This window comes from Erpetoichthys calabaricus, chromosome 8, assembly GCF_900747795.2.
Source record: "Erpetoichthys calabaricus chromosome 8, fErpCal1.3, whole genome shotgun sequence".
Taxonomy (NCBI): domain Eukaryota; kingdom Metazoa; phylum Chordata; class Cladistia; order Polypteriformes; family Polypteridae; genus Erpetoichthys; species Erpetoichthys calabaricus.
The window spans coordinates 86524375-86538324 of NC_041401.2; the positions used below are offsets into that span (position 1 = coordinate 86524375).

General features: G+C 37.8%; 1 protein-coding gene across 4 annotated transcripts in view; it reads right to left on the reverse strand.

Annotated features, from left to right (window-relative positions):
• Positions 1-13950, reverse strand: part of usp32 (ubiquitin specific peptidase 32) — a 229117-nt gene that overhangs the window by 119803 nt on the left and 95364 nt on the right. For all 4 annotated transcript variants that reach the window (XM_028807041.2, XM_028807042.2, XM_028807040.2 and 1 more), the window contains 2 exons: positions 9811-9918; positions 5175-5290 (listed from right to left, as the gene is read on the reverse strand). In XM_028807041.2, the coding sequence (XP_028662874.2) occupies positions 5175-5290; positions 9811-9918 (224 nt within the window). The remainder of the gene's footprint in view (positions 1-5174; positions 5291-9810; positions 9919-13950) is intronic.

Genomic DNA, 13950 nt, shown 5'->3' on the forward strand with positions numbered 1-13950 from the left:
TTCATATCCTTTAACTTTCTCCACATGTGTATAGCGGCAACTTTTTTTTTTTTTTGAGCCTTTCTAATTTTCCTGGTTTAATAGTCTCTAACCTGCTCTGCATGTGTTTAGCGCCAACATTTGTAAACGTCTTTATGAAGTTCTACTTTGTCTTTTACTCACTGTCATTTAATTCTGAGCCGGATTGGATGTGCTTTTTTTCAATTCCACTTGTTCCGGGCTGATAATTACTTTCCTTATTTTCTGAATTTGCACCTCGATTATTCTTTTTTGCTCTTTTTTCTGTCCAACGCATTTGAGTCTCTTTTCTCCGCGCTGCATTCTTCTTCGCTTATATGTTGACATTTAATTTATAACGTACTGTCCTTATACGCTTTATATGCGCTGAGAGCCCTGGATCTGTGTGTGCTCAAATACTTCACAAGACTGAATGTTTTGCTGCCTATTGTCCTATTTGATAGATTGTAAGAAGGGGGTGTCTTTAGTCTCGCGGGTCTTTAAAATGTCTCCTGAGAAGATCACGTATTGTAGACTTGCTTTTCAGGACAGGATTTCTTTTTATAATAGATAAATATACTGTATATATATATATATATATATATATATATATATATATATATATATACACATACATACATACATATATATATACACACACACACAATATATACAGTACTGTACAAAAGTTTTAGGCAGGTGTGAAAAAATGCTGTAAACAAAGAATGCTTTCAAAAATAGAAGTGTTAATCATTTATTTTCATCAATCAACAAAATGCAGTGAATGAACAAAAGAAATCTAAATCAAATCAATATTTGGTGTGACCACCCTTTGCCTTCAAAACAGCATCAATTCTTCTAGGTACACTTGCACAGTTTTTAAAGGAACTCGGCTGGTAGGTTGTTCCAAACATCTTGGAGAACTAACCACAGATCCTCTGTGGATGTAGGCTTCCTCACATCCTTCTGTCTCTTCATGTAATCCCAGACACACTCGATGATGTTGAGATCAGGACTCTGTGGGGGCCATACCATCACTTCCAGAACTTCTTGTTCTTCTTTACGCTGAAGATAGTTCTTAATGACTTTGGCTGTATGTTTGGGATCGTTGTCCTGCTGCAGAATAAATTTGGGCCCAGTCATACGCCTCCCTGATGGTACTGCATGATGGATAAGTATCTGCCTGTATTTCTCAGCATTGAGAACACCATTAATCCTGACCAAATCTCCAACTCCATTTGCAGAAATGCAGCCCCAAACGTTCAAGGAACCTCCACCATGCTTCACTGTTGCCTGCAGACACTCATTATTGTACCGCTCTCCAGCCCTTCGACGAACAAACTGCCTTCTACTAAAGCCAAATATTTCAAATTTTGACTCATCAGTCCAGAGCACCTGCTGCCATTTTTCTGCACTCCAGTTCCTATGTTTTCGTGCATACTTGAGTCGCTTGGCCTTGTTTCCACGTCGGAGGTATGGCTTTTTGGCTGCAACTCTTCCATGAAGACCACTTCTGGCCAGACTTCTCCGGACAGTAGATGGGTGTACCTGCGTCCCACTGGTTTCTGCCAGTTCTGAGCGGATGGCACTGCTGGACATCTTCCAGTTTCGAAGGGTAATAAGCTTGATGTGTCTTTCATCTGCTGTACTAAGTTTCCTTGGCCGACCACTGCGTCTACGATCCTCAACGTTGCCCGTTTCTTTGTGCTTCTTCAAAAGAGCTTGAACAGCACATCTTGAAACCCCAGTCTGCTTTGAAATCTTTGTCTGGGAGAGACCTTGCTGATGCAGTATAACTACCTTGTGTCTTGTTGCTGTGCTCAATCTTGCCATGACATGAAACTGTCTTCCACAACCTCACCTTGGTAGCAGAGTTTGGCTGTTCCTCACCCAGTTTTAAGCCTCCTACACAGCTGTTTCTGTTTCAGTTAATGACTGTGTTTCAACCTACGTGTGACATTGATAATCATTAGCACCTGTTTGGTATAATTGGTTGATCATACACCTGACTATAATCCTACAAAATCCCTGACTTTGTGCAAGTGTACCTATAAGAATTGATGCTGGTTTGAAGGCAAAAGGTAGTAACACCAAGTATTGATTTGATTTAGATTTTTCTTTTGTTCGCTCACTTTGCATTTTGTAAATTGATAATAAACAATCATTATTTATATTTCTGAAAGCATTCTTTGTTTACAGCATTTTTTCATACCTGCCTAAAACTTTTGCACAGTACTGTATACAGGTATACACAATACATTTGGATGTACAGTATTTATGTCCATTATTGGATGCAGAATTTCTAATACGTCTGATCGTTTAACTCTTTTGATTCTATGTTGCATTGCTTCTCTGTGATCATAAATATAAACCTGACTGAATTATGGTTGCTTTGAAATTAAACTTGTAGTAGCTTTAATTGTTGCAGGACCACAGATTTACATGGTCCTGAATCATGTAAATCTACGTTTTGAGCATTGAATGATGCGAACACAAACAGATTATTGTAGGTGCGGATATTTTGCCTGTAGTGTTTGTGGATTTCGTTTTCACCAAATAACAAATATTTTATTTCTCGTGGATACGTCTCTTCATTGGGAAGAAACACTACTTTTCCCTGATGGCAACATGAATTAGATGATCTACAAGTCTCCAACTTAAAGTTTAAAGCTAAACAATTTCTACATACTTCTGTCATATCACCCGTGTCCATATTTTCTATCTCTTTTCACTGTTCCGTTATTTCACCGAGTAATAATTTCCATTTGTTAGTGCTAATGCAATCTTTACTATCAGTTTTTTGAGACTTTTGAATTTTAGTACTTTCATAATTTCTAACCTGCTCTGCATGTGTATCACGACAACTTTTTGGATTTCTTTACGACGTTCTACTTTGTCTTCTACTCTTTGTCTTTTATTTCCGCCCCCGTTTGGATGTGTTAGATTTTCAATTCCACTTGGTCCGGGCTAATTATAACTTTCCTTATTTTCTGAATTTGCACTCAGATTATGATTATTATTGTTCTTTTTTCAGTTCTTTTCTCTCCAATGCTTTGTGGCCTCTTTTCAACGCGCTGCTTTTACTTCTTCGCTTAGTTGTTGAAGTTTCTATATAGAACATATAAAATTATTGTCCAGAAAAGGACTACATCGAAGGAAACAAATAGATTGTATGTGTTGTATTATAAAAAGGAAAACGTAAAATTTTATAAGGCATTCACACGAATTGAGAGGTGAGTGGACTGTGGGAGTGGTTAAATCTCCTGGCACAAAGTCTCGTCTCATGGGACATGAAATTATCTTGCCTCGTCATAGGATGTTTTTATATAATAGAGAGATATACATGCACACACACACACAGCACTTTGGTTGACTTCTGTTGTTTTAAATGTGCTCTATAAATAAAATTGACTTGACTTGTGTATGCTAGTCAGCTTGAGTTTCTTTGAATAGAGGTTCTTTATTCACCATTCATACAATGCTTTGTTGCAATCTGCCGTCTCTCTTCTGTTCACATCCAGGGAGGTTTGCTATACTGTGATGGGGTGTAAACTTTTTAATGAAGATGCACATAGTGGACACAGGAACATTAAGATTACTGGAGACAGTTTTGAAGCCTTGAAATTTTGGTTCTGAACTCCACAGACAATTCATTGCTCTTCTTTTTTTATTCTCCATGTTTACTCCTGGAAGTTTACTGAGGCCCCATAGTAGGCCGTGGTCTCCTGGTTGAGAACCACAGCAACAAAGTGTTGGTCAGGTGTCTGAGTTGTGCCCAATGCTTTATTACTATTTTAGACCTGCAAATTATAAAGTATTACTTAAGCACAAGAAAGATGGTAAAGCATACATGAAAGCACCCATTACAAAAAGTGGAATCAACAGATGTTGTTACCATATAAGGTTGAGGCATTATCTCCATGGTAGTTATTGGACTGGACTTTAAGTGATCTCTGCATTTTCGTTTAACACTGAGAGCAAAGACTTTGGTGAGGTTGAGACCAATCATGAGCACTCAAAGTGCAGGATAAGCCACTGGCTGTACCTTACCTCAACTATCATAACAGAAAGTATTGTGGACTTTTATTTTACAGCAGCAGTTTTCTTACAGCATATAAATTTGTAAATTCTCCCTTTACTGCCTCATCTATGGAGGTGTAAATATGCTTTCCATTTCTATTTTTTTTATCTGTGTCTTTGTTTTTACAGTCCTAGTTTTATAATTTGTGCAAAAGTGTATGCCTAACCACAGTGCAACATTACTTCCATTTCTGTCTTCTGCTCATTATTTCTACAGCTGCAGTTATGTATCTGCCATCATCATGAAAGAGGGTTTAACAACTGATTCTGTTCTTTTGGTTTAAATCATGCACTAGTTGCCCCCGAGATCCTCTCCCAGCCATGCAAATAATAAAAGAGGACATGCTTATGACGGCAAACTTCAGTGAAAAAGCCCATAACTCTCTATACCAATGACAATATAAACATGTTACTGTATTGCACTGTGTAATGTTAAAAATTTTAACACAAGCATCACTTTAGTGTATGCCTAACCACAGTGCAACATTACTTCCATTTCTGCCTTCTGCTCATTATTTCTACAGCTGTAGTTATGTATCTGCCATCATCATGAAAGAGGGTTCAACAACTGATTCTGTTCTTTTGGTTTAAATCATGCACTAGTTGCCCCGAGATCCTTTCCCAGCCATGCAAATAATAGAAGAGGACATGCTTATGACGACAAACTTCAGTGAAAAAGCCCATAACTCTCTATACCAATGACAATATAGACATGTTACTGTATTGCACTGTGTAATGTTAAAAAATTTTAACACAAGCATCACTTTAAATTCTCTTTTTCTCTTAATCTTTTCTAAGAAGCACCAAGACCAACAATTGCTGCAAATTTATCATTTTGTTGAAGTGCACCTAAAACAGTACACATCTTCTGCTGATGAACAAGTTGGAAATGTTACCAACAGGTGAAAAGACAGGGACATGGAATTTTCTTATATACACTGCATTGTATAGAAAATGTTCAGAAATGTAAAACAAAAAAAAAACATTTCTCTGTATTACTGCAGAAAACTGACAAGTTAAATTAAATGCATTTTATTAATGTGCATTATCTGCATCATTTATTAGCACGCACAACAAGTACTGAAAAGCATAGTTACCGGAATAGAGTCAATGCGGTTGTCCTTCCAAACTTCTAACAGTGCAATAACCATTTCTATAAGTTCACTCCAAGACAAAGCTCCATCCCGATCAGTATCAAAAACCTTGAAGCAAACTTGGTGAGGGAGAAAAAAAAAAACCTGATCAAATTCAGAAACCTGCCCTAATAACTGATACACATCTTTCTACTGTGCCGTCTCCTCCACTTGACTTAAGAAAACTTGATAATTATCCTAATAAACCGTTCACATTAGTACACATTTACCAATTTTTTTTTTTAAAACACATCAGACATGTTTATTTAAAAAATTACATTTGCATACATATACACACATTTATATATATATACACACACACAAAGGTAAAATTCCGTTACAACGAATATCTTTACAACAAAATTTTCATTACAACGAAGTATTTTTATGGTTCCGACAGTTTCTCCATATGACACGAGTCTATAGAAATTTTGTTACTTTGAAGTACATTCAGCAGATGCTTTCATTACAATGAAGTGCCCAAAAGACCATGAAATGCCTGAATGAATCATTCCCAGAGCAATTAGTTCTGTGGTCGCAGCTCAATTGTGCACAACGATCCCCTTAGAAACATCGTAAAAAAAAAATGTTCTTTCTTCGAACTTTCCTCGTACTGTTTTTTGCTGTTTTTGTTATCGGTGGTTTTCAGTGATACCTTTCGCTTATTGCTCGTCAACATTTGAAAAACATCCATTGGAATTTAACTCATTATCTGCCTCCTATAGAAACAGCAGACACGATAAAATAACAGTTCACATTAGAAAACAAAAAAAACTTTATAGATTTTTGCAGCTCTCGATTGCAGCAAAAAGAAAAAAGACGTTGCCCGTGAATTCAGAATTTCGCCATCGACACTGTCAACTTTCTTGAAAGACCAAGCAAAAAAAAAAGAAGAAAAATCTCGGGTTGCAAATGTATGCAAACTGCATTTGAAGGCATAAAAAAGCAGTTTTTATGTAGTTTAGTTATGCTCGTTTAAGAAACATTCCTATTAATGCGGCACTCATTCAAGAAAATGTGAGGTTTCTAAACTCTCTTGGGACCTCCCCCAACTGGACAACACGCCGAAGAGCATCCCAAAGTGTGATCACTGCGGAAGACTGTGTATCCGTTGCTGGAGCAACAGCAGGCTCACAGCTCTGATGCGGCTCGGCACTGAAGCAAACAGAAAAGATCTCAAAGGTTGATGCAAGGAACATTGTAAATGCAGGTAGCAGTATTACTTGGCCACTAACCTAGTCAAAACCCTGTCTAACTGCTGTGTCTGTTTATAGGAGAGTGGCAGATCCCGCTACAATAACTATGCCGTTCCTGTTTCAAGCTGAACAAAGCTGGTTTTGCTAAAGTACTGAGACTCAGCCTCAAGTTTTGGGGTGTAAGACAGGGACTTATAGCACGACCCAGATGTTTTAGGATTTGCTTCTGTGGCGACTCACTGAACCTCTTTAAGCCTACTGTTGCCCTGCCCCGGCAACGGACAAACAATCTTCCACAGACAAGGCAATTGCGCTTCAGGACGCACTTCAGCGTGACATTCCCGTTGAGTTGGGAGGATCCAAAACAAGGTTCAGAAACCTTACAATATGAAGAAGAAAGGATGATTCGGCTTCTGATTGGGAACTGTGCTGCACACAACATGCTTCCGCATTTAGATGATGTTCGCATCTCACCCAATTGCACAGCAGTGCTTCAGCCATTGGATTTGGGCATCTTTCGCACCCTGAAAGTGTATTATCGCAAGGAAATGCTGAGAAAAATTCTTCTCAGCATAACTTGCAGACAGGAGAAGATTAAAATTAACGCGAAAGAAGCTATTGAAATGATTGCAAACGCCTGGACGCAAGTTAACACTAGAATTACCAGAGTCTACGAAAAAACTCATACATCCGGCCCACCTTAAAACCGTTCTCACCTCTCCACCAGCGTCTTTTGTCTCCTAAATGTGCTGATTAAGACAAGCAGCCGGCTATACCATCCACTACCGTCGCAGAATGTTCACTAAGTTTTCCCAGCTCATGCCCTGTTTTATTATCTGGGAGTGACTGAACTGCTGGAGTTTTAGAGTGGAAATAATAGATAGCTATTTGGGACACACGCATTTCATGTGTGATCCGTTTCTACAGTAATCTGTGTAAACACATTTTTAAAACAAACGTTTTTCATATTTCAGTAGTAAATGACAAAATGTAGGCATAAACTATATAATGTATGAAGCCTGAAGTTCAAAGATCAAGTAAACACTTTCACAAAAGGTTAAAGGAAGAGACAACAGCTTCAGTGGCATAGCAGTAAGATTTGCTGACTTGTAATCAAGAGTCCCTGGTTCAATCCCCACTCACTCCTATATTTGCCGTTTTCAGTAGCGAGCTGCTCTTTTTGTTATTATACAGAACACACATACATTTGGTTTGCGTCTGTAACACACGGTGTGCATTTATAGGACTTGTAAAAGTTACCGTTTTTTTAACTTTTATTCTCTCTAAATCATGATCACGATACATACTACCGCCCCCCCACCCAGGGATCTGACGCTGTTATTTTTTATTTGAAATGGAATAACTGGAGAGGTGAGTGGTGTTTTGAGACAATGGAACTGGACATTCTCTCATCTGGAGGGATTAAAGCTGACACACAAATGCTGGCGAATCTGCCTTCTTCGTATCTCACCATCACTATTTTTTTTTTATTCAGTTTTATTGAGTGTTCCTGCTCATGCTGAATTAGTGTGCAGCTTATGGTGTATGATGTCAAAAAAAAAACAAAACACACAGATGTAGGTATACAGTATATGATATTTCGAATTAATCGTTTTATGACCTGTATAGTATTTCGGAAAACTTTGTGGCACGGATGCAACATTATTCATATTCATTCGCATAACATCTTGCGGTTTGTAATCAGTGACCATGTGTTTTTTCCCCCGATCTTGCCATTCCCCACATGTTGCTGTATGCTGCTTCTTTTGTACTCCAGGACATGCAGAGGATAGAATAGTACAGAGCAGTAACTTCAGCGCTATATGCAATCATCAGATTCAAATGTTAACTGTTCACACACACACGCAACGATCGTCTTTCCTACATTTACAATGCGTGTACCTGTTACAATGTACACGCTTCTCTCTATGCTGTGGTTTCTATTACACACCTGAAAGAAAGAGACAATATATGTGAAAATATCATCGCACTAATGCAATATTATTTGTAAACGAACAGCGTCAGATCGGGTGTGGATTTATGCTGGCGCTATTACTGAAAGAAAAAAAAGATCAACATGTGCGTTGATCCTGCAGCACTAAATAAGCTCATGCGCTCTAACACATAACCCCACCACCCCCCCGATCTGACTTTAAGTAACAGCGCAAGTACAGACGTAAAACAAGTGTGATCAAGAGTCCCCGGTTCGATCCCCACTCACTCCTATATTTGCCGTTTTCAGTAGTAAGCTGCTCTTTTTGTTAATATTATACAGTACACACATACACTTGGTTTGCGTCTGTACTTGCGCTGTTACTTACAGTCAGATCAGGGGTGGGGGGAGAATGTTAAGAGCGCATGAGCTTATTCAGTGCTGCAGGATCAACGCACATGTTGATCTTTTTTTTCTTTCAGTACATGTTATTTCCCTGTTTATTTATATATCTAGTGACTTTTCTGCCTGTCTGTCTCTCTATTACGCAGTGCTCTGTCTGTCTGTGTGTTATGGATCTTAAAAATAACAGTTATAAGGACACTTGTTCATGTTAATTGCAGTCTCAATTGTTAAAAAATATTTTAAAAGGAGCATCCCACATGAAAATATAACAATCTCATTAACTGACAGTGCGTACAAATTTATAAATTTTATGTCCATTTGAGGTTAAAAAGAAAAAAAAATAACACTTTCTCCTCTACGGGGAATCAAACTCAGGTCGATGAGGGACTTATAGTAAGCCTGCTGCGCTCTAAAGCAGCAAATCTTACCGCTACGCCGCGGAAGCTGTTGTATTGCTCTTGAACCTTTTGTGAAAGTGTTTATTTGATGTTTGGACTTCGTGCTTCACACATTCTATAGTTTATGCCTACATTTTGTAACATTTATTACTGAAATATGAAAAAGTTTCTGTTTTAACAATGTGTTAACACAGATTACTGTAGAAACTGAACACAAATGAAATGCGTATGTTCCAAATATCGATCTATTATTTCCACTCTAAAACTCCACTTCACTCCCAGATAATCAATCAAGGCATGAGCGTGAGCTGGAAGATGCTCGTGCACGTTCCAAGTCGGTGGGGGGATGGAATAGCCGGCTGCTTGCAGCTTGTTTTTATCGGCACATTTAGAGGACAAAGTACGCTGGCGGAGAGGTGCGAATGGTTTTAAGGTGGGCCGGATCTACGAGTTTTTTCATAGATTCTGGTAATTCTAGTGTTAAAGAAAGCACTATAGCAACAAATAGAGCATCTCATTACAACTAAATATTTTTTAGGTCCCTGGCACTTTTTTGTAACAGAATTTTACTTGTATATATGTCTATATATTTTTACCTGTATCATATCCATTCTTTTTAAAGCAAAACATGACATTTGTTGCCTGGAAATTAAACGATGCATACGTACACTTTTGTCTTTCAGCCAAAGGACCCCGACAGCATGCTGACAGACCACACGAAATTTCTTTGAAGTCAATGTGATTGTCCCGATTCTCATCAAAGGCATTAAAAAGGCCTATATTTAAAAAATAAAAATAAAGGCATGAGAATTTTGGAAATTATCTAGCAAATAAACATGATATGAAATAATCGCGTTTGCATTGAGTGACTGGGGACACTACTGTGCTGAAAGGTGAAGTTAGTATAGTAAGTCATTTTCCTAAAAGTAAAGCATAATGAATCAAAATCTGATTAAATTTGTTAGCTGTCATCATTCCATAAATTTCACCAAATCCTCTAAAGCCTCATTCTTTATAGTGTTTCGCATACTACAGTCACTTCTGCTTGTTGATGTTAAAGAATTATTTCTTAGTTGCAACACACCCTACAAAAATATTTCTTTCAACAATTGCTTTGGTACCAGATTCAAAGCAAATTTGTTGTTGTTTTGAGTCTTCCAATGTATTTTCTTTCTCCTTGCCCACTTTCTCTAAATTCCTTCATGACAGTTTGAACACCATTTTTGGATAATCCAGTTTAGAGTGTTACTGCTAGAAGACTATTGCCTTGTTAATAGAGAACTATGATTTCCTTTCTATCATAGTGTGTTATTAGCTTAGTCATTTTAAAAACTTATCTTCATGGTACCAGTGTTTGTGGTATACTGTATTTTCATTTATTTGATAAAATGCATTACTATCACACCTGTCTCAGCTAAACATTACTTCACTAATTTGAATCACAAGTGTTGTTCATAAAATGTAATAAAAATGTGGAATGGCTGGGGTGCTTTAATGAGATGTTTGGGAAGTAAACCTGTGTTGTTCCAGCCATTACAAAAGATATTTGTATACTTTTTTTGGAAAACACTATTGGTTTTAGACTTTCACCACTTACCATTCATTGAAAAATTAATTACATTTTTACACATATGTACGGACATTCTTCCTAATGGAGGTGTAACTGTTCACACTTTATACATCATGAACAAATGTAATTTGCCTTAACTTGGAATCAACTGATGTGATTCTGATTAGCACTAAATAAAGAGTCAGTTGTTTCAGCAAGACTTCCATGAAGGAATTTTGGTGCATAGTGCGGAAATACCCATTGTCTAAAAGAAAAACAGAATATGACATAGAAGATATTATTCAAAATTAGTACTTCCACATACAAGAGAAGTTTTACTGCTGCAAAAACTGCTGCCTGTGTCAAGAAGTCCAAATAAAAAAAATAAAAAAAAATCTTTCAACAGGACATTCAAAAACACACTGGCAGTTCTCAGTGAGGAGGAAATCATGGTTAATTAACAGTTAAGATGTCTACCTTTGTTTTAACTTTTTAAGAATAAGTGAATATGACGTTTTCAATCTTTTTTTGCTTCTAACAATTTCACTGTCCTTTTCGTTGTTAAAATTGTTTTTAAGATGTATATAAATTTAAATATCACTTTCAAATGAAAAAAATATTATGGTGATTTACACAGATAAACACAATTAAGTAATTATTTTATTACTTAATTATAAGCTAAGCAACAATTTCCTGGATGTACAAATACAAAACAGTTACAGAGAGAAAAGGAAAAAGTTGGGGGCTTTTACTGGAAATATTAGTATGGGAGGTATTTACTGCAAAAAAGAAAATGAAAATTAAAATTTTAAGATGAAAATGCACCCTAAACCGCAATAAATCTGCTAAAATGAAAAGTAAAATGCAAATAAGCACTGGCCTCTTCTGCTGCTCATTTAACATACAAATAGCGAGGGTCAATGGGTGGGGCTTGGTGATTTTCCACAATTTTTTTTATCCATCGTAGCTGTACAACCACTTTAGTTGATAGAATACTTTTCACTTCGACTGTGCAATTCATGTGATTCTGATCTTTCCAACCACGTACTGTGAGCTTCACAGCAAAACTATCTCACAAAATGCAAAGACCATGCATAATTGTAGTTCTGAGGAAATTGATGTTCTATTTAATTACTAGTGTTGCATCAGCACTGAGTATCACAATGGCTGGAGTCCCTGCTCTTTACATGGCTCTTTGAGGGGGCTCACTATCCTTAAAAAAGTGAAACATTTATTTGACAGAATTTTCCAATTACAGTAGAGTCCCGCTAATCCGAACCCCGCTAATCCGAAAATCCGCCTAATCCGAACAAGACTAGGGAAAAAAAAAGTAAAGAAAACAAGTTTTTTCAAGTTATGTCGTACGTTTAATGTACATTTAAGAAACTTGTAATTTTTCAATTTCGCTGTCAAACTAAAAATCCAAAACACAGCCTTACTTAAAATTGAAACAAGTTCGAATTTAGTCACATATGTAGAATCCATGTTCTGTACAGCATTTACACAAAACGTAAAAAGCAAACCATTATCTAAGAGATAAAGTCAGTGATCTCCTTCTGACGCAACGAACTAAAACGGCTTGAAGAAGCAATGTTTCGCCAACGCCGCATAAACATAACATCTGTTGGGGTTGCATCGGCATGTTGCTCAACGTAGCGCAAAGCGAGATCAAGGGCACTGGCTGCGGCAGTGTGTGGAACAACATCAGTCGGCGCGTCCCCTTCCTCCTCACTGTCGTCTGCGTCGAGATCAGCTGACGTTCCCTGCATAGCTGCCACAATGTCCTCATCTGTGTATTCTTCATGGCCAGAGTCGTCAACGGCCGTCCACTCTTCCACGCACTCTTCTTCTGCATTTTCACAACCTGGCATTCTTTTCACCAATTGAAGAAGTTCGCAATTTTCTTTTGTCGGGGGGAAAACTATTTGGACAAACTCTAGCTCAGGCCAGAGATTTTTCCAAGACTTCTGTAAGGATTTCTTGCATGTGTTTTCCCAAGCTTCAGCAACCCAGTAAATAACATCTTTGATGTTCATTTTCATGAGTTTATCCAAAATTGTTAGCTCTTCATTATCTTCAAGTAGGCTACGAAGAAGCATTTTTCTATAATTCTGTTTCAAAGCCTGCAAAACCCCTTGGTCCATTGGCTGCAAAATTGATGTGACATTTGGTGGGAGAAAAATAGCCTTGATATCATCGCAAACAAGTTGCATTTCTTCTGGATGTGACGGAGCATTGTCTATAAGTAACAAAGCACGAGGAGGCAATCCATTTTCTTTGTTAAACGCTTTTACTTTTGGCACAAATTGCTTGTCAAACCATTCTTTGAACAAGGAACGATCCATCCAAGCTTTCTTTTGATTTCTGTAAAAAACAGGGAGAGAGTTCATGTTCATGTTCTTAAAACAGCGTGGTTTTGCCGATTTGCTGATAACCATCAGTGGAAGCTTATTTGTGGCAGAAGCATTGCTGCAGGCCAACACAGTTAGGCGCTGTTTATCCATTTTAAACCCTGGTGCAGATCGTTCCTCTTGTGATGCAAGACTTTTGGTAGGCAATGCTTTAAAGTTAAGTCCTGTCTCATCTGCGTTGTAAACTTGCTGGGGCGAGTAGGAAGAAATGATGCATTTGAACTCCTCAAGGTATTCAACAGCTGCTTCGTTGTCCGCTGACAATTTCTCCCCAGTTATTGTAAGCTGCCTGATTCCGTGTCTTTTCTTCCATCGGTCTAAGAAACCACAACTAGCCGTAAATGATACGTCACCGTCCATGAGCTTGTTCAATTGAAGCGCCTTTTCTTGAATTAGAGGGCCAGTGATAGGGATTCCTTTCTGTCTTTCTTGTGTAAACCATAAGAAAAGTGCTTCGTCCAATTTTTCGTAAGAAGACACTGTCGTCTTGCTACGTTTTTCAATCGTTTTTTCACTTGTGGTAGTGCAAAACTGCTCAATTTTACCTCTGTTCTTTTTCCAATCAGAAATTGTTGCTTTCCCGACACCAAATTCCTTCGATAACTGAGTGGCACTTTCACCTTTGTGAAGTCTTTTCAACACTTCCAGTTTTTCTTTTAATGTACACGACTTATGTTTACGTTTGCTTGCCATGATGATTAACAGCAGGGACAAGCACAGAATGTAAAGAAACCACACTACACACCGCTCACAAGGACTCACAAAACACAGGGCAAGTGCGCGCACATGAACAATAACATTGCACAAAACACATCACTCAGCAGTAGCAGGTGGCACACTGACTCAGT